This window comes from Emydura macquarii, unplaced genomic scaffold, assembly GCF_026122565.2.
Source record: "Emydura macquarii macquarii isolate MOO-44397 ecotype Brisbane River unplaced genomic scaffold, CSIRO-AGI_Emac_v2 contig_1119, whole genome shotgun sequence".
Lineage (NCBI taxonomy): Eukaryota > Metazoa > Chordata > Testudines > Chelidae > Emydura > Emydura macquarii.
In genome coordinates this window covers 2,744,083-2,769,204 of record NW_027131256.1, presented here as the reverse complement: position 1 = coordinate 2,769,204, position 25,122 = coordinate 2,744,083, and the positions used below count along the sequence as shown (strand labels likewise).

The window sequence follows — 25,122 nt, the reverse complement described above, 5'->3', positions numbered from 1 at the left end:
AGCTGTGTCACCCCAATTCCTCACTCCTGCACCCCAACTTACTCCACTTTGCTGTGTGAACCACCCACTCCTGGGTCAGCCCATGCACAACCTCCTGCGAGTAATCGGTCCCTGGCCCAGTGAAGGGGCGCTTCTGGCCAGCCACTCCCGGGATTGACTCCCAGCAAACACCCTGAGTCCCAGCTGCAACCCCGGGAACTGCCGTCTTACTGGGTTCAGTGCTGTACACTGCACCTTGCAAGTTCATTTACATTTGTCCATCCGTTTAACAGAGAAATTGACACGCACCAGCTCTGTGACTCTAAGTGAGGTCTCTGCACACACTCAATCCACATGCCGTTTTAGATCAAACAAATACATTTATTGACTATAGCAAGATTTTAAGTGATTATAAATCAGATTTATATAAAATCGAGGGATTAATATAAGTCAAGGAGTTGGTCACAATTAACTAAAAATGTATCTTGCATCCTAAACTAAGCTTAATATTTCAGTAGCGTTTCAGTCTGCGATGTTACCTTACCCACACCTGGCTGCGATACCTCTTGGCTGGATGGATTCCAAGGGAGAGCCCCGAGACAAAGATGTCTCTCTCTTTTAACAAGTTTCCTCGATCCCCTGGGGTCAGGTGCTCGGCCAGGCCCAGCCATGGGCATGATTTCTTCCACTTGAGCCAAAGTGCTCAAAGGTGCTTAGACCAGTCCATTGCTCCTGTGTGCATGCCTCTGCGGGGCGTGGAACCACTGCTTTGTGTTTGTCTGCATCTCTCCAAGCCATGTGAGGCGCACATTTGGGGATATGACAGCAGAGTTCCATATCTGTACACATGCATGACACTGCAGGAAACATGCTACCACACAATAACATTTAGTATGTCATGAGCATTCCAAAAACCCCTGACGTGACATTCTTTGCATCAGACAATGCACAGTTACACTGTAAGGGTGAACATGAATGATACACAAATCACACTGTAAGGGTGTACGTGGGGTACAGCGTGTCACAAGTAGTGATTGCCAAAACTCTCAGCCAAAACAAGCAGGAGAAATCACCCAGGCTTTGTCCATAGTCTTGTCTGGGTAGTAGCCACAAATGCAAGGTCCTCTGACTTCAGCCAGGCTGTGTGGGATGTTGATTCATGTGTCTGAGGAAGGGCTGTTCAGCTGCATGTCATTATGGTTTAACTGTCTGGGAGACAAGTGACCATGGCCTCCAACTCCCACTGAATTTCAAAGGGATTTAAGACCTGTGGGTAGGTCTACCTGGTTGCTGCATCAGTTCTAGTGCTGCCAGCATCTGCACCACTGTAGCACTTGAATGAAGACGCTCTAAGATGATGGGAGAGAGCTGATCCATCTCCACAAGAGGTAGTTGTCTTACTCTTAGACTTCACTTACATCATAACTACATTGCTCAGGGGGGTGAAAAATCCACACCCGTGAGCAATGTAGTTATATCAACCTAACTCCCTGTGCAGACAGCACTATGTTGGCAGGAGAGCTTCGCCTGCAAACATAGCTATTGCCTCTCAGGGAGGTGGATTAACTACACTGAGAGCTCTCTCCAGTCAGCTTGGAGCATCTTCATTAAAGCACTCCAGGGGGCAGCTGCACCAATGTGTTTTAAGTGTAGACTTGCCCTAAGTATTTTGTCTTGTTCACATCTAATTTAAAATATTCAATAGTGCAGATTTTGGAATAAGCTATTGCTCATTTTTATTTATAAAATGCAGTTTATTAAAAATCTCCCCTTCCCTGTATTTATTCCTACATTGTGGAACTTGAGAGATCTCCTCCTTCTTCTAACAGATTAGCAGCATTAGAGGAAAAGTGCTTACGTTAGATCTTGCTGTGTGTGTCTTTTGTCTCTGCGTGTGCAAACGCATCTTTGCGTTCTTCAGATTACAGTGGAAGACCTGCTCCTTTACTTTTATAACCATGAAAGTTCCTGGCTTCTTGACAAGCCATTACTAGGACTTGTGAAAAGGTGATATCAACCTTTTTGAAAATGCTGCACTGAAATCCCTAATACATAATACTTACTTGGACAACACGAATTACAGCAAATCATTGCCTGAGCAGAAATCCCATGTTTACACCCCTAAAGAATTTATAGGCAAGTTCCACCACTGAAGTTTTTCAACTGAAAAATTTCAGGGATTTAAACAAATGGAAAAAATTGTTTCAAAATGTCAAAACACAATGAAACCGTTAAGTCAAAAAGAAACTAAAGTTATTTGGGTTTCTGGAAACGGAAGAGTTCTGCTTTTCACAGTTTCAGTCCCTCTCCTACTTTCACCTCTTTTTTTCCCCACCTCACATTTCCAACTGGAAAGTGGGGGGAGGGAGAAAGGGAGTAAAATAATGTGTGAGAATAAGGGAGGGGAGGGGAGAAGTACTTTACACTTTTAAAAACCAAAAATATCCAAAAATCTATTTCCCCACTTTTTCCAGTGGAACAAAAAGGGAGAGGGAGAAACCCCTAAAAATCCAGAAACTAAAAATGGAAAACCAAAATGAAACATGAACATTTTCTTTCCAAATAGGTTTAGTTTAGAATTCTGCTGGTCAGAAAATTGAAAAAAAAAATTAGCAACATTTTTCCATGGAATACTTTGCCACGTTTTTCACTGAGAACATTTTTCAGTTGAAGAGTGTTGACCAGCTCTATTTAACACATCCATAACAGACAGAGGCAAAGCAGCTCTCATCTGTCAGTCTCTGATTCTTTGCTTGCTGCTGCTTGTGGCTCTGACATTTTGCAGATTCTTGCACTTCAGACAAAAGGAGGAAATTGAAAAGCCTGGGAAACAATGAAACATTTCCACTGTTTTGCTTATGTGAAAACAGAAACCCCCTGTCGAAAGATGACCTTGTCCTGACCCCTCCAGAAATGGGCTAGATGGGACTAAGTCTTTGATTCTATTTAACGTAGTAAAAGCCGTATCAGCTCTAGAGACTCCCTTCACCAGCGTACAGCATGTACAAAGATGTGTGCTCTAGTGGCGACAGCTACACTTTATTGCATGCTCCAGAATTGAGAACGATCAGCAGAGAAAATGATTAAAGATCTCAGCGGTGGCTGCTCTACCTTCTCCCCGTCCACTGGCACACGAGGGCACTGAACTCTCTACACAGTGACTGCCTTCTGCCTTACACTGTTATGAGGGGTTTCAGTAGTATAGCAAACAATTCTTCTAAATCCCAGTTGCAGCCTGTTTTCAGCCCAGATGAGGGGTGTTCGGTAATCTCAGGCTGCACTGGGGTGTCAGACAGAAAAAGAGCAACTGCCTAGGGATATCAAGGGACAGTACCAACTCCGAGACAAGCACGGGGACGGTTAGTCTAATGCTGACTTGAGAGCACATGTGGCCTCCTGGGACCACTGGAAGTTTTGCCATGAACTTCAATTTAGTATTCCCCACTGTGCATCAACCGGGATGGATTTTCCAACAGTCTTAACTCTGTCATTTAACAGCTAATTTTAATGGAATTTAACAAAGTGAAGGGCCTAAGGGCCTGATTCAGCTCCCACTGATTTAACCAACAGGAAAGGACTCCTGTAAATTACAAAAAATATTTGATCAGTACATACCAAATCAGATTCTGTTGTTTCTATGGAATCCCTCCCCTCAAAAAGTGACAGCAACAATTAAAAAAAAAAAAAAAAAAAAAAAAAAAAAGATGGAGGAGGAAATATTTCTCCATTCTCTGAAAACTCTACCAGCTAAAGGATTTTGCTTGCACTTTGCGCTCAGGCAGGCTTCTTTGTGTGGAGAGACCAAGTATGGAAATCTTCAGCCCCAAGAAGATAAAACTTTAAGAAAGTAAAAAAAGAGTCTGACCACTGGGGCTTATCACAGAAACTATTTTTCATTCTTAATGTAGAGGTCGCTACCTAGGCCCACGAGAATGCTGTTACAAAGTAAAGAACTATGACCATCGTTTGATTTTGGATTTTATTTACAGTTTATCATTAAAATTAAATATTAAAATATCAAACATTAAAATATCAAATAAAGCCTCTACAAGATCACGGCCCCTGGATTATATATACACACTCACAGGACACAAAACAATTTAACATAGCTGTGGCATTTGGGTATAACACACTATGTAGTTCACCACTGTATCAGAGACCAAGGGCCTCAAGGTAAGACTTACAACCTCAAATAGACGTTTTAAATGTACCATAATAAATGTCTTCCTAAAACAAGGAATCTTCAAGTCACTTTTAAATTGTCTATTCCCCATATGCAGCAAATCCTCTAATTTTTATATCATACCTGATGGGAGTAGCCATCAGTCCACCCAGAACAGAGGAAGGATGAGCAGAATTAAGAGCAGAGGATCTTCTCCTAAAATACTCTAATTCTTTCCATCTTAAGAAATTGGAACAGCTCTATGGAACGTGCTGAGACCTGAAGGGCTTATAATATAGTTCTGTGATGAATAGTTGTCTTTGTATCCTTTCAAACATGTGACATGCTAGCTTGAGACACAAACAAGGCACCAGATTTTAGGACTTTGTCCTGACTAAGCAGCACTTAATTGCCTGGCCCTCCTATGAGATGGAAAATAAGGTACTAGAAATGGAAAAGTCAGATGGTAACAAGCAGATGAACTATGGAGCAATCCAATCACCCATCTGAAGGCCCTAAAAGATTAAGAAGTTTCTCACATTAAGGAAGGAGCACCTAATTACCACAGTGTGAGTGAGAGGGCAGGTGAAGGAAAGAAACTAAACCAGAAACGATCAATTTATATTAACTCCAGGAAAAACAGAATGTGTGCAATCTGATCAGGCCCTATATTATAAGCCAGTGGCAGCCTTTGGTCATTTAAATCAATCAAAAAACTATACAGAATGGTAAGGGTGGTAGCAGAATCTGGAAAAATAAGGGGATTTTCTCCTTTAAACATTTCCCCTTGCGTAAAGGAAAATCCTACTCAGCCCCAGAGCAGGGTTGCACAGAAGAGCTGCTCATTGTAGCACAGAGGCAGTAAGACTGGAGTTGTGATACGAGGCTGGGGGGGTAGTTTGGGTGTCAAAAGTCAAAAGAGTAGCTGCCTCTGTGGTCTTGTGGACATGACTAACCCATCAGTCATGACTTTCAGACAAAAGGATTCTCATGGTACAAGAATATAGCTTCTATAAACCAGTCACCACACTTGAAACATAAGGAACTGGTTTCTTTCCGATGTAAGTCCTTACCCAGTGACCAATGGTGTTCCAATCTGTTCCGTTACACACTCAACTCTTTCAATCGGATTGTCCTACTGATTTCCTTATCTTGTGCTGACATGTATCCAAGATGGTGCATGAAAGAATAGTTGGTGTCTTCTCCAGAAACCCCTTTCTTCAGCATGTCTAATGTGGATGGATGCGGAGGTATAAAAATGGGCTAAATCATCCCCAATTTAGCCCCTCTTCATCTAACTGGAACTGAAATGTCACGTTCCATTACCACCTCTGTGTCCCACTCGAAAGACTGTAATTGCAATTGCATTAGTCTGAAGGAGAGCACTTACATAATAAGCTGATGGCCCTCTAGTGGCACTGACAAGTAGGCACTTTGAGAGTTAATATGCATGTTTTGGGGAGAGGGACTGCAGAAATCTACAGGTGTTTCACAAAAAAGAAATATAAAATAGATTGTGTGATTCAGCTTGTTACATGATATGCATTGATAGTGCAAACCAGCCTTCTTCTTTTTGCCTCTCCACCTGCTGGAAAGAAGGGGGCGGGGAGAAGAACTGAGGTGATATTCATAGAGTCCTTTCACTCCCACAAGTTTACCAGTTATTACCAGCTTCTACAGATCCTTTAGTTTCTCCCTATGTGATGACTACTATGATAACTTCCATTCCACTATTGGCACTATGATGCCTCCCAGTAATACAAATGCTGAACAGACAATGGCCCAGCAGATAGTGTTACTCTAGAGAATGTTCCTTCTCCTCCTGCTAAACAGGGAAATTTTGAAGGAAATCTCACCCTCCGTAGGATACTGGAAATCTAGATGGACAGTTTTTCTTTACATCTGGAAAAAACCGTAACATTCGTACACGTGAGTGACTGACAGTACAGACTATTACAATGGACGGGCCACGCAGGGTCTGTGCAGGCATGCTAGCCTCTCCACCCCACATATGGGTCTCTCAAATGTATCTCAGTCTTTACTTGAAACCTTGTTTGCTCTTTCAATCACTGGCTGTTCCGAGTCAGACTGTCAGAGGTACCAAATTCTATGGTGGTTTGATAATGTGCACAAATGCCCAGTGGGAAAATACAGTCTTAGCATTACTTCATTTGTAACTTTTAGTGCCTAAACCCAAGTCTCTAGAGGCAAGTGACTAGTTACATTAACACACTGCAAGAGATTCCCCTACATGCTGCCCAGATTCTAATTTCTATTATTAATCAGAGCAACTTTTTACTTCAGTTGATATACTCTGGATTTACACTGCTATAAACAGAGCAGAATCCAGCCCACGGTATGTGTCTAGAATCCTCATTACACATGTAGGACATAGCAGTGAAAGCCCAGAGCTGAAGAGGATGCTAACATGCAGCCATTACCTTTGTCCTCTGATTGACAGGTGTTAATTTCATACTTCCCGAAGTGGTATCTGATGGAGAACAGGTCTTGCTAGAGGCACCTGCAGATCTAGAGTCATATGAGGTGAGATGGAAAGAGGAGGAAGTGAATACTAGTACAAGATCAGAGACATGCACCTGGTATCTACATCAGCAGCCTCCAACAAACCACTTCAATCTTTGTCACAAGCATGCTGTTATGCCAACTGCTAGTAATGGAAGTTGCTTAACTGGAAACATCCACCTTTGTTATAATGGGGGGAAAAAACCTCCATCTCTACCCCAAACAAAATTCCAGGGTTTTTTTTGTTGTTTTTAAAGCATTAGTTGATTTCATTGCCCCAAGAGCTACTGTACATCAAGTCAACATGTTAATAAGTAGTAAACCCAACGGAAGTGACTTCGCTGTCTCACTTACACCACACTGCCTGCCTGCCGTATTAATTCCTTAGGGCTGATCTACACTACAGAGTTAGGCTGTGAAAAATGTCATGCCTTGTGCACTGTATTAAGCTGACCTAAGCCCTGGTGTAGGCACCACTTGGTCGATGGAAGAATTCTTCCATCTACCTAGCTGCCACCTCTTGCAGAGGTGGATTTCTACAGTGACAGAAGAACCCCTTCAGTTACTGTAGCGTCTACATTACAGCAGTGCAGGTGCAGCGCTGCGGCAGTAGCATTTCTAGGGTAGACATAACTCTTAGAATGTGAAAGCAGGGGGAGACAGAGAGGAAGCTGCAATCTACGTTAGTTGGCTGTATGTGGAGTCCCGGCCAGATCTTAAAATGGCTAAGAGCCACAGAGTAAAAACCATCTCAGGGTGGATGGCAGGTAAACTCCAACTGGTGAAACAGCTCTCACTGGCACAGGGAGGTGGTATTTTTACCCACTTATCCTAGTAGAGATGAATCAAGAGCCCTAATAATAATAATGCATATACACACAAGGACACCATTAAGGCTGCACGTGAAAAATGGAAAAAAATCACTACAGTTTTCCTTTAAGTTCTCATTTTGCTTCAAAGCTGCAAGACGAAGTGGATTCTATGACTATATCAGTCATGTTCGTACTCAGTCTATGGTCTACATGCTGCATTGAGGGTTTTTTTAAACACTTCTCCCTCACCCCTAAAAATTGTGACGAATGACGGTATGGAACAACATTTGTTTGCCTCCCTCCCACTCCCAACATCTGTGTAAAGCATTTCTTCCCCTGAGCAGGAGCTGACTTCTTCCAGTTTGTCCTGGAAGCAGATGGAGTTCCCAGCCTGTTCTGACCAGAGTCTGCACACATGGTATTAAAATGTAATCTTCAGAGTAGCTATTTTCCCTCAAAGCTTAATTATTCCTAAATCCTTATCTTAGATGCAGAAACCTGTCTATTCTAGATTAGAGTTCCCTCTGTCCAGAGAGCCATCTCCATCTCCCTCATATCCAGAAAGCATTAACAAGCTACATCTGCCACAAAGAGTCAGCAGGGATCAGTCAATCTCCCAAGGGGATTCCAACATTTGCTAACAGGGTGAGCTCAATAGAAGACACTTGCCACCCTGTTACAGGCCATTTTCCATCTCTACAGATTAGACTCTGATGAAACCATAGAATGCCAGTTGTATCTGGGAGAATATGGTCGTTTTTCCTAGTGTTAAATTATCTCACCATTGATTTGTCACCCATTCAGACAGATAGAATCTAAGCTGTTTTTACCTTCTTGCACTGGTCCCACTGGCAGGAGAAGCAGTATCTTCTTTGGAGCAGTCCATAGTTTCTGCCATTGGAACAGACACCTCAATTGTCCTCTTCGCATTTTCTAGAGAATAAGAAAATATTGCTCCGTTTTAGTGAAGATGCAGGAACCCCTCCAATGATACATTATTTAGCATCTCTCATTTCTGTCTCACAGTTTTATGTTTTTACTTTTCCATTTTCTCCTAATTTGGCATTTTCTTAGTTTACTATTTTTTTCTATTTATATTGCAATAGCACTTACAGACTCCAGTCAGGGATCAGGACCCCATTGTGCTAGGTACTGTACACACACCCTTTGAGTCCTATCCTTTATGGTTTTTCAGTGGTTTGTTACCTTTTCCCTTTCTTTATTTTGCTTGCCATTTCACTCAGCTACTTCAAGAAAGGATTAAGAAGTCCTCATTCTGCTGCACAGTTTTAAAAAATCACAACAGCACGGTAGCTAATCCATGGACCTTGAACTAGCAGGAAAAATAAAATAAATTCTGCACTGACTTTTTTGCTAGTGTGCCATACAATCTAATCACCTCAGAGGATCCTGCAGGTCCTCAGCAAGGAAACCAGACCTGAGGGCAAAGAGTCCTCAAAAGGCAGACAGCCTTGGGACATGACTAGGAATCAGCCTGAGTAGGATTTCTAGTCAGAAATTTGAATTAAAAGATTGGACTTTTCCTCAGAAAAGCTCTGCAAAAGGGAGACCTCATTAAGCTGCCTGCCACTGTGGAAGCAGAAGAAGGGGGGCTGTGCAGCACTCCCTTAATGCCCAGGACTGACAAATCTAGTTCTGCGTCCAAAATGTAAGCAGGCTAACATCCTCACTGTAATGGCTCTATGGACATTAGCGTGACGAAGAGCGAGTATAGCCGGAAGTGACACGACTGCAGCAATTAATTACATAGAAAAGTAACTTTAGCTGATGTATTTTTAGCTGTCTTGATGAAATTCAGCAGCTGTAAACACGGCGAGCCTACACCACATGACCAGACAGCTTTTAGTGGATTATCAACATGGGCACTGTTCGGGAACTGCTGATACAGTCAACTGAAGAGAGCTGGTACATAACTTACTGTGTAGCAAAGAGAGGACTACATACCAGTCCAATTTACAGGAGAAGGTGAAATAGGTGATACTGGTGGAGAGACAGAGTTGACAGTGGCCAATTTTTGCTGGTCTATCAGCTGCAGCAGTTTACCACGGGCTTCTGCACTTTGGCGGTTCAGCTCTGCTATTCGTTCCTCCAAGCTCTTTGGTACTTCTGGCAAAGTCTAACACAAATCATTACAAACAAAACAAACTTGGAAGTTGCAGCTTTAGAGGGCGTGCAGTAGAGTAGGTGTTTTTATATAAACTGATTCTTCAGGCTGAATTGGGTTTCAGCAACTTTAAAGACGTAGAGCATCTTCCAAATAAACTTCTGATTTTATGTGCTTTTTGCGCTAGCATCTGGGTACTTGACAGATCCAATGCATCTTCACATTAAGTTAAATGAACCACAACAGATAGCATAAAGCTGTCTTCTCTGTATCACTCCAATCAACCAACCACAGTCAAACAAACGTTTGACCAAAGGAGTGTGCTGTAGGTGTATGGGTGAGAACGTGTTCAAGATGGTTAAACAGAAATCTCCTGTCTCTTTAAACTATGCTTAATGTCTCAGGACCTATTTTCCACTGCTTTGCCCCTTGCAAAGTCATATATACCCGTGCATAGTGAGGGTAATATGACCATTCTGATTTGCTACAGCTTTATACCCATTTTGCACAGCTGTAAACAACTAGACACTACATAAGACAATGGAGAATTAAGCCCTTAGGCTACATCTATACTAGGAAAATTAGGATCCTAGTTCACCAGAATGCAGCTCCACTGGTGGTAGCATGAGTTGAGGCTGTAGTGTAAGCAGGATTAAGGTGTTTGTGTTGTCTATCCCTACTCAAAAGCAGTGGTCTGTCTACACCACTACTGGTTAATTCCAGGTCCCAATTTTCCTAGTGTAGACAAAGGCCTCTTCCCCCCCCATACACACATTAACTAAGGACAAGCCAGTCTTGCTTACATGGGAGAGAGGACAATTTTCCTTTTGATGTCTGCCATGCATCCTTTGCTTACCAGCACCCAGATAGCATTGACTTCCATCTTTGAAAAGGCTACTTACACTGGTATCATGGTCTCACATGAAGAACTGCAGCTGCAATCCTCAGTGAAAGGGAAATTGGAAGATGAGGGAGTCAAGCTGGCTCAAAGACAGGATGAGGTTTAAATAAATAAATACCTCCTTCCTCCCTACACAAGTTCTTCTACTCGCTCTCATACAGTGACTGGCGAAAGTGGGGAAAAAAGAGACCGTCCCAAACCTGATACCATAAAATCAATACTTGGTGGAGAAATGGAGAAAGGGGATGAAGGGCAACCCAATCTTTACCTTCTCTTTCATTCTTACCTGTCCTTGCATGGCCGATCCTAGACTAGTGTTCATATTCTGCACTGTGATTGGCTGTTTCAGGCCATCCCCTGCCTCTTGAGCGTGGTCTCTGAATTTGCTGAGCTGAGCTTTGATAACAGAGTTCTGCAGTGCGAGCTCAGCTATCTGTCCTAACAGACAATTGCTTTGAGTGTGCTCCTCAGGTGCACTGCGCTTCTGCCCCTCCCCAGAGCCACCAGTGACCCCTCTCTCCACTGGCGACCAGGTGCTTCTCCCTTGCTGACCAGCTGGCAGTGAAGCACTCTCCAAGTCTTTGTATGTGGAAGGAATTCGCCACCTCTCGGTGAGGAGACGATTCTCTTCATATGTGCTCGGAGTTCCCAAAGAAGAAGGTGAGCTCTTTCTCCAGTTCGACTCTCGCTCAGTGGTTTCCATAGATGGAGAGATGTGAGATGCAGGATATGTTTGAACTCGCTTCTTCAAGGCTACAGCCAAAGAACAGAGGAACAGTAAACAAGTGGTCTTCAACAAGGGGACTGACTGTGCAGCATTAACCTAATGGAGCTAAGTCAGAGAAGGGTTTGAACTGCAACACCCAACTCAGGCTGGGGACATGCATAGTTTTCTACTCTGGGAATAGACTCATTACACCTTTGGCTAATGTTCCCCAAAAGAGATCACTGCAAATAATTGAACAATTACTTGAATTTAAAGCTAGCAGAAGGGAATGGGATGAGCTGCCACGGAAGAGAGGAGCTGAGCTTTTTAAGTTTACAATATCAGTTAGGACCTTTGAAATAAACATTTAATTTTCCTGCCAAGTACATCCTCCATTTTATAAAGATTGATCTCTAGTTATTCTCTGCTTTGTTACCCCAGAGTTAACATCAGAGGGAACGGGCAAAATGCTGAAAATAGCAAACGTGAGTTACCTTCTGCTAAGCCAGTGCAGTTTGTCTTTCCCCAAATTACAGTATTTGCTTTTTGAGTACAGAGTGACTTTTCTGAGAATTTGGAAGTAGTTTAGGAGTAAACATTTTTAAGAAACACCTAATGGCAGAACATTTATCTATCACCCCTAATAACAACTCTTCTGACTTCCTATATGGTTAAAAGCTTACTGAAACCTTGTACATAGGCTCAAATTATTTTGAGGATTAATGATCATTTCTTCCTGTCATGCATTGTAACTGAAAATTTACTCGTCAGCAAGGGCTGAGGATATTAAGAGTCAGCAGTCAACAGAAAGACTAGCAATAGGCAAACAGGCGAGAAGACAGAAACACAGCTCCAGTTGCAGAGGCAAGAGACCTGGGTTCTTATGTCAGGCAGCTTCCTATGGTGCCAGGCACCTGGTGCCCAAACTGGGAACTTGCATAGAACGGCTGTCTCTAACAAACAAGTGGGCAAAGCCAAATCCTGGTGGAAATTCATTTAACAATTTAATAAAATATTTGAAAGAGGAAGCACAATATATTTGACAACATATATGAAGGATAATGATCTTATTCCGTCCAAAGAGAGAGGGCACCATCTCACCATTCTGAGAAGGAGAGAATTCCTGGATACTCTTCTGTCTGGGTGGAGATAACAACACAGCTGGCTGGAACATATGAGCTGGCAAACTGCTGCCTGCCACTACAGTGTCTGAGGGACTTGACCACTGGGGAAGTTTCACAGGCAGCTCCTCCTGTGAGAATACAAGCATGTTTTCCCTTCTGAAAATATCAGTCCTGGGCACAGTGGAGTGTAAAACAGGCTTCTCTGAAGAAGACAAACAAGGCAAGAATTGGGTGTATTAGAAACAAAATATTTTAGTACGTAAGCAACTGAAAAATAAAATTCCCATCAAGATAGATTCTGCATTCACGTGACTGAAAACATGGGGGTGGGGAGGGAATTCACCATCCAAGGTAAAATACTGTTAGAAGAGCTACACAATTAGCAGGCTTGGAAAGAAAACCTTCAGCTACCTAAAGTAACTTTAACCTAAGGTATTTCTGAAATGGTTTCCCATCTCCAAGATGGAAATTAAACAAATTTCAGTGATCCAAAGGACATCCGATTGCCAAGCACCCCACAAGAGACTGTCGCCAAGCACACGACTGTCAGTTGTTCAGAATGCACGCAAATATGTAAAGTGCCTTGGTTAACATAGAAATTTGGCTGTTACCACGCTATTTCCAGTTATTCTGTGCTGTATACCCTCCTTTTAAATCCACTCTCTCTAACTAATATGCACATAGCCCTCTAAACCATGGCTGCCATTCTCATCTAACTGCAGGGTGAAAAGGTCTCATTTTTGCTCTAGTGCACAAACATCAGAGCATGAACTCCAACCCCAGTGTTATTTTCCCAGCTTTATACAAACGTCTTCAACAGAAACAGCAAGGCAAAATAAAAGTTTTCATGCACTTGTTTTGAGGATTATTTTCTTTCCTTTCAATAGTCTGTTTACACACTACCCCATCATACTACACTGTTCCAACTGTGGCAAACTCCTGTTACTACTGAGTGATTATTTGGAACATCACCTTTTCCCTTCCCCCCTCCACCTTGGCATAGGACACCCATTTACTGAACTCCTAGTTTCTATCTGATCCCTGAAGACAGGACCCTTTCATAATGATGCAGCATAAAAAGCATTCTTGGGAGAGGATGAAAAGAACTACTGTATGCTGCCTCACAGTTTCAGGACATTAGTAGCTGGTACATTCTGTGCATGGACTACAGAGTGCAGACCTATGTATGTATATTGTGATGTACATATTCACGAGCAGGTTGAATTAGTCAGTATTTCACTGCAGAAGTGGTCACTGAATCAGGTATATAGCAAAACTGAATTCTAAGACTGAGGGCAAGAGTGAGAAAAAAAATTCAGAGCTTGATTCCCCCATCCCCTTATTAAGTTTCCACTTAAGAGTTGGTTTCTCTCTTTTCCTAAAGAAATCTTCAATAATCCTTTGCTTACCTATGACTGGTTTGTCTATATATTGCCATCTGTTTTGGACATGCCAGGGAAGAACAGACTGAAAACATGACTGCAGTGTTATAGCGGTCTGTGAGATCATACTTAGTTGGAGTACACATACACCCTTAACCCGCATTTGTGTGACCCTTTATCTGGATTTCCCCTTAACAGATCTGTTCAGGGCATTAATGCCTGAGAGGGAACATAATCCTCACAGAAAGAGTAAGGAAAGGACCATTAACTGTAACAGGAACATTTGTGGTGTCACCACGTTTACAGCATATGCCCATGGTTTGGTTACCCAACTAATCATCACAGTCCAGATCAAGGCTTGGAGCTGGCAGTGCGGGAAGAAGGGGAGAGAGCAGAATGGTACAGAAGAAAATATTGAAAATTATTATATATCTCTATAAAAAAATAAACAACAGAATACTATGCCTGTAAAAACCCAAAGGTTAGCAGCCTATATCCATGTGCTCAGAGCAGAGCATTGAAGAAGAGCTGTTCACTGTGGCACAGAAGCACACAGTTCCCAGGTTCACATGTGACGTGCCTAGAAGGCAGGAAGATTTAACCCATTAGGTTTTTCTGTGGAAAAAGGATCCATCTATCCGCCTCAGACTAGATGTTTGTCTGTGTATAACAATTTACTACCAAGCATGGTAGTACTGTTTGGCATAGTCCCACTGAATTCAATGAGATTACACTGGGCGTCTGCTGGATCAAGTTCTGGTTTGTCAGTCATTTTTTGGCAATTATCCCATGCTGTCTCAGATGTCGTTTGGAACGGAGAGCTGTGGGCATTTTTCAGAATGTCACCTAGGATTCTGAAGTTATTAATGCATTGTAACGACACACACCTTGACTGTTTGCTGGATTGTTGACGCCAACTCCAAAATCTGTTTGACTTCGCCCTCTGTTAGGGTCTGTTACAGGGAGGCTTTTGAATGCCTGAGTGAGTGAAATCAACTGTTCATCTGTTACCACCATGTACTGCTGAAGCCTTTTCTAAGGGAGGAGGGAAAAAAAAGCACATACATATAGAAATCTGTGTTCTAGGGACAGATATTAGTTTTACAAAGGCAATAAGCACTCAGAGGAATAATACATTTCCCCTTTTAGTGCCAAAGCTTTAATCTGACCCCAATGAGGTGCCAAACAAAGGCATCTCTGCATTTGTCTCCTCTATTTCTCCCTCCTTTTTCCTTCCTGATTGGCCCCAAATTTTATTGATTTCCCTCCACTGCCCCCGCATCCCCCTCTTCCTTCCCCAGGTTGTTTCTCTTGTGGCTGCAACTCCCAGACTAATCCACCATAGCTGCAGAGTGACAAGGTGAAACTGATAAGACGTGTCAGTTCCACTTCACTGTCCCTCTAGTATTAATATTGGGGGAGCACAGAGTCAGATTTCTAAAGATGTAGACTGCACAACAGGTGTCTGTTAAAGTAAGGCTAAGCTGTACTAAATCAGTTTGTCAAAGTTTAAAGGGATTTAAGGGGGGGGGGGGAAAAAAAGGTTCCTTTTTAATTGATATGAATTTGGAGCTTTCTGAAGTGAGGCGCATATACCACTAATTAGAATGAGGCACTGAGGGTTGGCATTACAATTCCACATACCCCTCTATCACAACTCCCCCTGCTATTACAGTCCTCGGATTCTTCAACTATCACGTTTTCAATGATGATTTGTAACATCACCCCTTGCTGATAAAATTCTTTGCCTCCTATGCTGCTCTGCCAATGGATCTCAACTCAGACACCTCACTCTAGAGATGAAGAACCTACTTAAATCTTTCATTGCATTAGTTCCTGCAGTGGGTTTCATAAGGTGTCAAAGGAAAGGGTCAGCAACAACTTGTACCTGTATGGCAGTATTTTCTTCTCTGACCTGAAGGATTTCAGCTGTCAGAGCATCAATCAGTGCTCTGTGTTCATTCAGCACCCCCTCAAGCTGCTGCCTCATTGCCGTTTCCTGACGTAGCTGCATCTCACCCTTGGGGGGGGGGGGGGGGTGTGTGAAAAGAAAACACAATCATCAATACAGATTCATGTTACAAACGAGAGTAACTCCAAACCCCAATACCTAGTTAGCAAAGCTGTGTTTCTCTGCTCCCAGCTTTAAGGTGATGTCAGCATTACCATTGCAAACCTCAGCTTATTGGACATTCAAACTGACACGCTGCTTGACTTGTGCTACTATCCCTTCCCCACTCTCCCATGATGGCACAGGAATAGGGAAGGCCTTTTAAACCCCTAGGTTCTTTCTTCACACCTTTAAGAAAAAGCAACAAAATCAGCTTTTGGTGAAGCATGCTCACTCTACTCAGACTTCACCTCCATACTGTATTATTACACACAAAAGACAATGCAGAGTTAAGGGTGCTGGTGCTTGACAGTGCTTTGTGCTATTCATGTCTGGCTTGATCTTCCTGGCCACTCTGGTAAAGAGAAATCAGACCAGTTGAAGAAGGCATCTGTTCTCCAGTGCTGTTTCTACCAGGGTCTGTGAAAAAGAGATCCACTTTTCTTTTTTTTTTTTTTTTTTTTTGCTGGAGGCAAACAAGTCTATTTAGAAAACGTCCCCTTACAGGGACATTAAGCAAAGAATCTTGTTGTACCCATCTCCCTCCCCTGTGATTGACAGTTTGTAAGATGATCTTACCCTTTAACATAAGCTAATGCAATGAAGAGACATTTCTTCTCTGTCCAAAAGGAGAATTTTAGATGCTTCCTTTCACCTGCAATGAGGAGCTGAGAGTGCTGTCTTGTCTGCTGACGTAGACCACTGTCATCTTGTCGTCAGTGGTGGTTAAGAGACGGGAGAGGTGTCTCAGGACATTACTGATGGCACTGCTCTCCAGCCAGATGATGCTCCTCCTGGATTCTGCAGGAGATCATTTGCTCTGTTACGAGTGTGACAGCATGAAGACTGATACAGGTGTCTATGGCAATTCTTGTCACTGATGGATCTGAAAGAGGTTTTCCTTGAGTTTTGTGTATTGTGTTACCATTGTAGGGACTCCAGCACCACTGAAGCAAGGTACAGTGGACTGCAAGTGGAATCCTCAGTGTGATGCCACCTGGAGAAAATGAAAACCTGGAGAGGTCGTGTGTGGAGAAAGAAAGGCCACTGGACAGACTGTGCTAGACACATCAGATCTAGCAGGTAAAGTGCTCCACCATGTGGCTGTCTGTGAATAATGAATATGAGGATTTACATCCTGTATTCTGATAATGCACAATTTGGCCTCCAGATGCTGGAGAAGGTGGAAAACTTCAAAGGACAACTATGAGCTGCCAATGTGAGGTGGCCATGAAAAAGGTTAATGCAATCCTAGGACACATCAGGTGAGATTCTTCCAGTAGAGACGGGGAAGTGTCATTATCATTATACACGGCACTGGTGAGACCTCATCTGGAATACTGGTGCAATTCTGGTCTCCCATGTTTAAGAAAGATGAATTCAAACTGGAACAGCTGCAGAGAAAGGCTACTAGGATGACCAGAGAAACAGAGTAGCTACCTTACTAAAGGAGACTTAAGGAGCTTGGCTTGATTTGCCTAACAAAATGAAGGCTGAGGGGAGACATGATTGCTCTCTATAAATACATCAGAGGGATAAACACCAGGGTGGGATGAGGAGTTATTTAAGGGCTAATGTTGGCACAAGAACAAATGGATATAAACTGGCCATCAATAAATTTATGCTTGAAATTAGACAAAGGTTTCTAACCATCAGAAGAGTGAAATTCTGGAACAGCCTTTCAAGGGGAGCAATGGAGGGCAAAAAATCTAATTCGTTTCAAGATTGAGCTTGATAAATGTACAGAAAGGATGGTATGATGAGGTTGCCTACAATGGCATATGGCTCATCTGTGACTGCTATTAGCTAACATCTCCAATGGCTGGAGATGGGATACTAGATGGGGAGAGGTCTGAGTTACTACAGAGCATTCTTTCCTGGGTGTCTGGTTAGTGGGCCTTGCCCATATACTCAGAGTCTAACTAATTACCATATTTGGGGTAAGGAAAAAATCCTTCCCTACATCAGACTGGAAGAGACCCTGGGGTTTTAGACCTTCCTCTGCTGTGTGGGGCATGGGTCACATGCTGGTTTGAACTAGAGTAAATGGTGGATTCTCTGTAACTTGAAGTCTTTAAATTAAGATTTGTGGACTTCAGTAACTCAGTCAGCAGTTATGGGTCTATTACAGAGAGAATGGGTGAGGTTCTGTGGCCTGCAATATGCAAAAAGTCAGACTAGATGGATTATGATGGTCAGTTCTCCTCTTAAAGGCTATGAACAAAGATTTGATTTGCAGAGGACACATTTTAAGAGGTTCAATGGGCAATGAATGTTTATGGGCACTGAAAGGGAAAGCTGATAGCAGAGGAACATGAGGCAGAAAAAAGATCTTGGATGGATGACGTGGTAGCCTGGGTGGATCAAGAGAACTATTCATCCAGAAAGAGATTAGGAGACAATTGTACAGAATGGGCTATCTTGGTTGCAAACCTCCAGCAGTAGAGATACCACATAATAAGAGCTCTTGAAGCTTTTACTTGGTGGAGAAATGCTTTTATCCATCTTATCCTCAGGCACCGGGAGCTTGCTGAAGTTAGTTACTTCTCTGACAACTGTCTAAGCATTAGGAGAACTTCATACCACCAAATGATGTCTTCATCAGGCGAATGCTGGAGGTGTGATCTTCCTTCCAGGATGCAGCCAGAGGTGTCTGGTAGTTTTACATGCTTTGTTTATGGTACTGCGCCAGGAAAAGGAGGCTTTCGAAGTGGAGGTGAGACACACACAGCACAAACCACTATTGAGGTGTGTCAATCATCTAATTTTTTGTCCAATGGATCCTTGAGGGCAATAGCACTCACAGGTTGAGTGGTTTTATTTTTTATATATAAATAAAAGCACTAAGGAAAAGATTTTAGAATTCGCTTTAGGGACATGACCAAATTTATCCCATTTTTCTTTAGGGATCTTATACAGTTTGGCATAGATCTTAGCAGTAGAGATTTTTTTCTTTCCACTGAGCTATTCTGCATTCATTGACTCCCCCAAAGAGAGTTTAATATTCAATATACAGTGTCTCTTGCTTTTATTTTTAGAGGGAATCTTAGCAAGGGATTCAGAGACCTGAGTTTTCCTTCCTGCATTACTCATTTTAAGGATAAATGTATCAATATCCTATCAGAAGTTCTGGATTCTGAGTCTCTCTCTCCAGGACAGGAGCCAGAGGAGGATTCACTCTCTACAAAGGAAGAGGAAATAACCTCGCTGGAGTCTTCAAGACCTCTTAGAATGCTCTTTTTCTAGGATGTGTAATTCATCCTCTGGCAACTTCTGAATGGCTGGAGGGGGAGATTAGCTAGGCAGATAAGCCAGGGCTGCAGATTCCTTCCAAGCATAACCCCCATAATAGCTTTAAGGATAAGACAGTGGACTGTGATGGCACCATACAGGCAGCATCTCAGGAAGGAACATGAGGGTCTCTGGGTATACAAGTACCACCACCAAGGAGATAGTCCCCAAGGGTTTCCAGTATCAAATATGGTATGGCTGTATTTGGCTTAGTCTAAGGCTTAGACTAGGAGCAGGGGACAGCCCAACAAGTCACACAGCTGTGGTTGTATCCCTTTCAATCAGGGTTTGACTGCATGGCCCACAGACGATATCTATGTGTTGGACACCACTCAACTCTCTCAAGCCCTGAATAGAGACTCCCTTCCAATGATGACAGTCACAGATGGTCAGCCCATCATCAGCCCTGCCTGGTCAACAGTATTTTTCAACTAGGGTGAGGGACCGACCTCTGCTCTTAGTGATCATGCAACCTCATCTGTGCCCCAGGCCAAGGGTATAGCCTGCCCAAATCTTCACAGTCCGGGCCCAGCCCCAGTGTCGGGGAGCACAATGAGAGAAAGCAACACAACAGAAAGAGGGAGGACTGTCATCCAAATGCAAGGATCTAAAAAACACTGTGCTCAGAGCAGAGCTGTTCACTCAAGGAGCAGCTAGGTGCTGTGAGGTAGTTCCCAGGCACATGTGGAGGAACCATGAAGGGACTGAGATCTTTAGCACATAATTAATCCCAGAGCCCACATATCTAAGACAGACAGACAAAAAACAACTGATTGGGAACAAAGCAATATTTAAACACACACAATATTCTGAATATGCATTTCATTTTTAGAGTTTAAAGAGTGTTCGAAGTGGACAGCATCTCCCATTGAAATCAATGGAGAGACTTCTCCATTTCAGCTCAGTGAACTCTACCTGTTCATTAGAGAGAGCATAGTTTCTGCTGCATGAATAATTTTACCTTTTTTAAATTGTACACAAACCTAACAAAACTATTAAAGCTATTGAGGTTGCAAAGTAAAGCACCTTGCAAGTTAGGAAATGTCAAAGTTAAGGTTGTAAATTAACTTAGAATCCTTGGGCTTATTCATTCTACCTTCACATAACATTTTCTCACCTCCTTGAGGTAGCGCATCAGACGACAGAGCGTGTTTACCAGTGACATGGTGAACCCAGTGAGTCCTTGACTGTTCTGTGTTCTCTGGACCTCACGGCCTGTCCATCGCTCATATTCCTCCATTTCATGCTCCACTTCATTTATCATGCGATTCAGGACATCCAGGCTGGATTTATTGCCACTTGGGAGTTCGAAGGCAACTGCATTAGCAAGAGAATCATTTTTCTTCTGTCTGGAAGCCATCTGTGCAGTTTGATTTCTTTTCACTAAGAGAGAGACAGAAATTTTTTTAAATTCCAACTGTTAGTTTAACAATGTTTACGATTCCAATCAAATCAGATTAATTTTTGTTGAAATAAACCATGGCAGAAGTAGTCTGTCCCAGAGCTACAATGGACAAAAGGGACATCAAAGATAGATACATCCTCATTGTTTAGATTATTTCAGGTTGTTTCAAAATCTGCAGAAACTGGACTAAGCCTTAACTCTGAGGGCCACCCTAGTAACTTCCAAGGAGGCAGAGACCACACCTCGTTTATACATACGATAAATGAACATCAAAATAATGGAACCAACTCCAGCATTTGTTTATACTTTTATCTTCCTTGGCAGATAATTAGAAATTACTTGCTGGTGAACTCCAATGATCATGGGAGCAGCTGATCAACAGCCTTCAGCCCACAGATACTGGGAGGGACAACGGTACGTTGCATTTCTCCTCCTTCAGGCCTCACTTTGGGAACCCCTGGTCTAAATTTCTGCAGAACCAACATGTTTAAGAGAGTCAACTCTTCCACAAGTCATGATTAAACAGACTAAAGATCATCATAGATCTGTGCAACACAGCACAGAAAAAGTTCCAGGGGGTGCATGTGGACAGCCATGTAGAGAGGTACAAGTGATTAGCAGGGAAGTGAGTGGCATAAAGGTGCCCCATCAACATTCCCCAACCTCCCATGGACCTTCACTATGCTCCTCGGCAGGAACCAAAGCTTGATAGACCTGCTCAGGCACATCTGACCAAGACTTTCCTGTGGTGAATCAAAAAGAGCAGAGCTGAGGCAGAGGAGCTGGGATGGGATTTGTAGCAGAAGGTGCACCTAGAATCAAGCTACCACCTCCAGTCCAGAGGCATCTTCTCTGTCTAGCGAACTTCCTGTAGTTTTTCAGAAGAAAGTCCTCATCTGATGAACCTGAGTGAATCAATTGGACTAGAACTGCTGCTGAAGAAGGTTATAGCCTCTAAGAGTCTCAAAGCATATGGATGACACTCCATACTCCAAAAACCCTTGCATGTCCAACATGGCAGCTCCCCCAGTCCTACTGCCCGGTGGTACCAAAACATCAGTGTCAGTGTGCAGCCCTGGAAATCGCAAGGCCACATTACACACAGAGCTAGTGCCTGATGGCACTGTTGCCTCTCACATTGCAAAAATCAGTAACAGCACCATGTGGATCCCAATCCAATGCACTGAGGTATTAACACATACAGACTAGGCTTCCCCCCTCAGCCACTTTATGCAAATCTATTCAGTTAAGAGAAGTAAGGGGAACTATTCTTTATGCACAGAATTGTCAAATTTCATACGTGTCCTATCCATATAGTGTTCTAAAATTTCTCTTGCATAAGTTGGGAAGGACTGGGGTAGAGAGACTGTGTTTTTTTGGGGGGAGGAGGATTCCCACTTTTTAAGCCAGAGGCACCCCAAAAAGGCCAGACAGCATCCAAACCAAATTTCAAACAGGAAGCATTTTTAAATTTTTCCTAAAATTTAGTAAGTATTTCCTAAAACAATTTAGATGAAAGTTTCAAATTGTCCCCTGAAGGGTTGTTGTGCCAAATTTGGAGACTAAATTCAAAACAAGATTTCAGTCCTTTAAAAGCATATCACTATGCAACCTTAGCTAAATAATCTCTACTGCTATCTCTTACCAAAGATCAGAGCTGAAAGTAAAACTCCAAGCAAAGTGTGTACTGTAACCATAGAGCACAGGCAGGGAAAGAATTCTTTACTATCAGGTTAAGAACTAAACTGCTACTGTATCTTGGTTTTGAACTCCAATAAATTTTAATTGATAATCAGTACCATTTAAAGAAAACATGGTCTCAACCAGAGCTTTAAGGGGCATTGGGGGAAGGCAGATACACTGTCTCAAGTACAAGTTACTTTGGATGAAATATTCATTTTAAAAGGACCAAACCTTTTGTTGAAACTCGCTTTTGCTTCCTTGGGTTTGGGTTCAGTACTTGTCTCACAATGTAAGAAGAGTCTGGAGTCTGCTCTTCATCTTCATTTTGAAGCCTTGAATGAACTCTCTGGACTACTCCGGTAGCATTGAGGGCTGATTAAAAACAAACAAAATACACACACAGGGTAATTTATCTAACTGATTAACCCACAACAACTATGTGGGTGAAACCAGACAGACAATCACTACACACTCAAATGAACTCACACAGCAAAACAATAAAAGAAAAATAATGTATCACCTATGGGTGAACACTTTTAAAAAAACCAGACACTCCATACCTGACCTTTCAGTCCTCATCCTCAAAGGAAACCTGCACAACAACTTTAGGAGACGAGCCTGGGACCTTAAATTTGTAGCTTTGTTAGATACTAAAAATCATGATCTTACTAAAGACACTGAATGTATGGACTGAAAGTCACCTTTTGTCGACAAAACAATCCTGGTGTACACACTGCAATGACCCCTTTGTTGACAAAACTGCCCTGGTTTGTCGACAAAATAAAACCACCTCAACAAGAGGCATAGAACTTTTTGTGACAAAGTTTTAGTGACAAATTGTCAGTGTAGAAACTGCTATATGTTTTTGTCGCAGTAAACAGCCTCCGGAAATGTCCCAAGTGGTCAGGATTGGCATTGTGGGACATCCATTTGCACTCCACTGCTCTGCAACCACCTGCCCCTCCCCCTTCACAGTCACGGTAAGTTTGCAATTTTTATTCTACTTTCTGCTTGGTCAGCGTGAAGACCTTGCATCTCATCTTCCCAGCTGATCATGCCAGCTCCACGCAGCAAACGCTCTCCCGCTTGGAGCACACCGGAGCTGCTGGACTTGATCAGCATTTGGGGGAGTTTGCCATGCAGTCCCAGCTTTGATCTAGCCAAAGGAACTTTGATACCTATGGCCAGATTTCTTGTGCCATGGCAGAGAAGGGCTATGAACGGGACATGTTGCAGTGCCGAGCTAAAATGAAGGAGCTGCGGCAGAACTACCACAAGGCCGGGAGGCAAATCGTTGCTCTGGTGCAGAGCCAATGAGCTGCCGCTTCTACAAAGAGCTGGAATGTATCCTCAGCAACGACCACACATCCACCCCAAGACGCACAAAGACAGCCCCATGGCCATCAGATACTGGACTGAACCCCAACGAAGAGGTCTTTGATGAGGAAGTGGAGCTGGAGGATGACCCAGAGCCAGGGAACAGTTCAGTTGCTAAGGTTGGGAGTCAGGAGCTGTTCTCGACCCCAGAAGGCTACAGCCAGCCCCAGCCGTTCAGCTCAGGTGCTCAGGATGCAGGAGAGGGGAGCTCTGGTAAGTGTTTGGAAGCTGATGCTGCTTGTGTACTGGAGGCATGGGGGTCCTTAGCTTGCCTAAAACATACAGGTACTTGAAGGGATAGAAATGCACAGGAGTAGCTGTGTTTGCATGTGCTTTCCCATTCCCTTGTGCATTTAGGCAGTACAGTTGAGAAGCACGTTAATGCACGCTGAGATTTCGCGGGTATCATCCAGTGTGACCTCTAGGAAACTTTTGGAGGTACTCCCCGATTCTCTGCTCAGATTCCAGGGCAGAGCAGCTGTGTTTCTGCCACTGTTGTAGGTCACTTTCCCACGCCAATTGGCAATCACTTGAGCAGGGACCAAAGCAGAGCACAGTCACACAGCATAGGGACCTGGTTTGAAGCTGCTTGCATGGAGGACATGCATCCTTGCTGACTAAGGAGAGAGATATCTGCTTCTACGGCCCCTGCCTGTGGAGAATGGTGGCACAATTTGAAATTTGTTTTCCCTATGTACCTGCATTTATGCCCCAAGTGAGCACCCACCCAGAACCCAAAATCTAGACCTACTTGTATGATCTTGCCCCCTCCCCTCCCAACTCACCATTATCAGGCTGATCAAGGAGCTGTACTCTGTGCAGGGAGACAGTGAGAACGAGGTGTGTTTCACAGTGATTCACGTGTACTGTTAGGGAACTCACAATAATGATTTTGTTCATTGTTTCTTGTTCTTATACAGATGTGACCTTTGCAGACAAGACCCCTGTGTTGGCGGACCGCCTACGACTCAAAAGGAAGCGACCCCCTGGAGAAGCAAGCAGGAGATGTTCCAGGAACTCCTCCTGTCCTCTGAGGCGTCCAAAAGAGAAAATAGGGCATGGAGACAATCGATGTCAGAATCTCAGAAGATGGACAGACAGGAACGGAAGGAAAACCAGGAGAGAATTTTAGCAGGCCATGAGCGCATGATCAAGGCCATGGAGGAGCAGACAGAGCTTCTAAAGACAATTGTGTCATTGCAGGCACAGTTCATGCAAACTCACCTCCCCCTTTCAGCTATAACAGAACTTCTTTCCCTGCACTCCACCAACTCCTCCTACACATTCCTACCAAAAATCACGGACCATCTCGCTACCCCCTTCATTCCACCCCCTCAGACAGCTATGAGAATGACAGTTGGACTTACACACAGCTGTATAGCTGACACTGCCCCCCACTACTTTCTCCCTTCTAGGACTGGTTTGTGTTGTGTGCTGTTTTGTGTTTAATAATAAAAGTAAGCTCTCAAAACAAGAAGCACTCTTTATTTATGGGTTGAACATGATATGTGCACCTACCACCGACAAACATGTACAGCTGTA

The 25,122-nt window shown here is 43.2% G+C and overlaps 1 protein-coding gene across 4 annotated transcripts in view; it reads right to left on the bottom strand.

The window, feature by feature from the left end:
- Positions 1–3,944: 3,944 nt before the first annotated feature.
- SPICE1 (spindle and centriole associated protein 1) overlaps positions 3,945–25,122 on the bottom strand; it is a 33,342-nt gene continuing 12,164 nt past the window's right edge. For 3 of the 4 annotated variants that reach the window (XM_067545978.1, XM_067545980.1, XM_067545981.1), the window contains exons 8-17: positions 22,435–22,575; positions 20,233–20,498; positions 15,603–15,734; positions 14,602–14,749; positions 12,310–12,534; positions 10,789–11,255; positions 9,442–9,613; positions 8,307–8,409; positions 6,583–6,670; positions 3,945–5,729 (exon numbers count right to left, since the gene is read on the bottom strand). In XM_067545978.1, coding sequence (XP_067402079.1) covers positions 5,673–5,729; positions 6,583–6,670; positions 8,307–8,409; positions 9,442–9,613; positions 10,789–11,255; positions 12,310–12,534; positions 14,602–14,749; positions 15,603–15,734; positions 20,233–20,498; positions 22,435–22,575 — 1,799 coding nt within the window. In that variant the 3' untranslated portion in view covers positions 3,945–5,672. The remainder of the gene's footprint in view (positions 5,730–6,582; positions 6,671–8,306; positions 8,410–9,441; positions 9,614–10,788; positions 11,256–12,309; positions 12,535–14,601; positions 14,750–15,602; positions 15,735–20,232; positions 20,499–22,434; positions 22,576–25,122) is intronic. The other variant, XM_067545979.1, reaches the window with a different exon arrangement.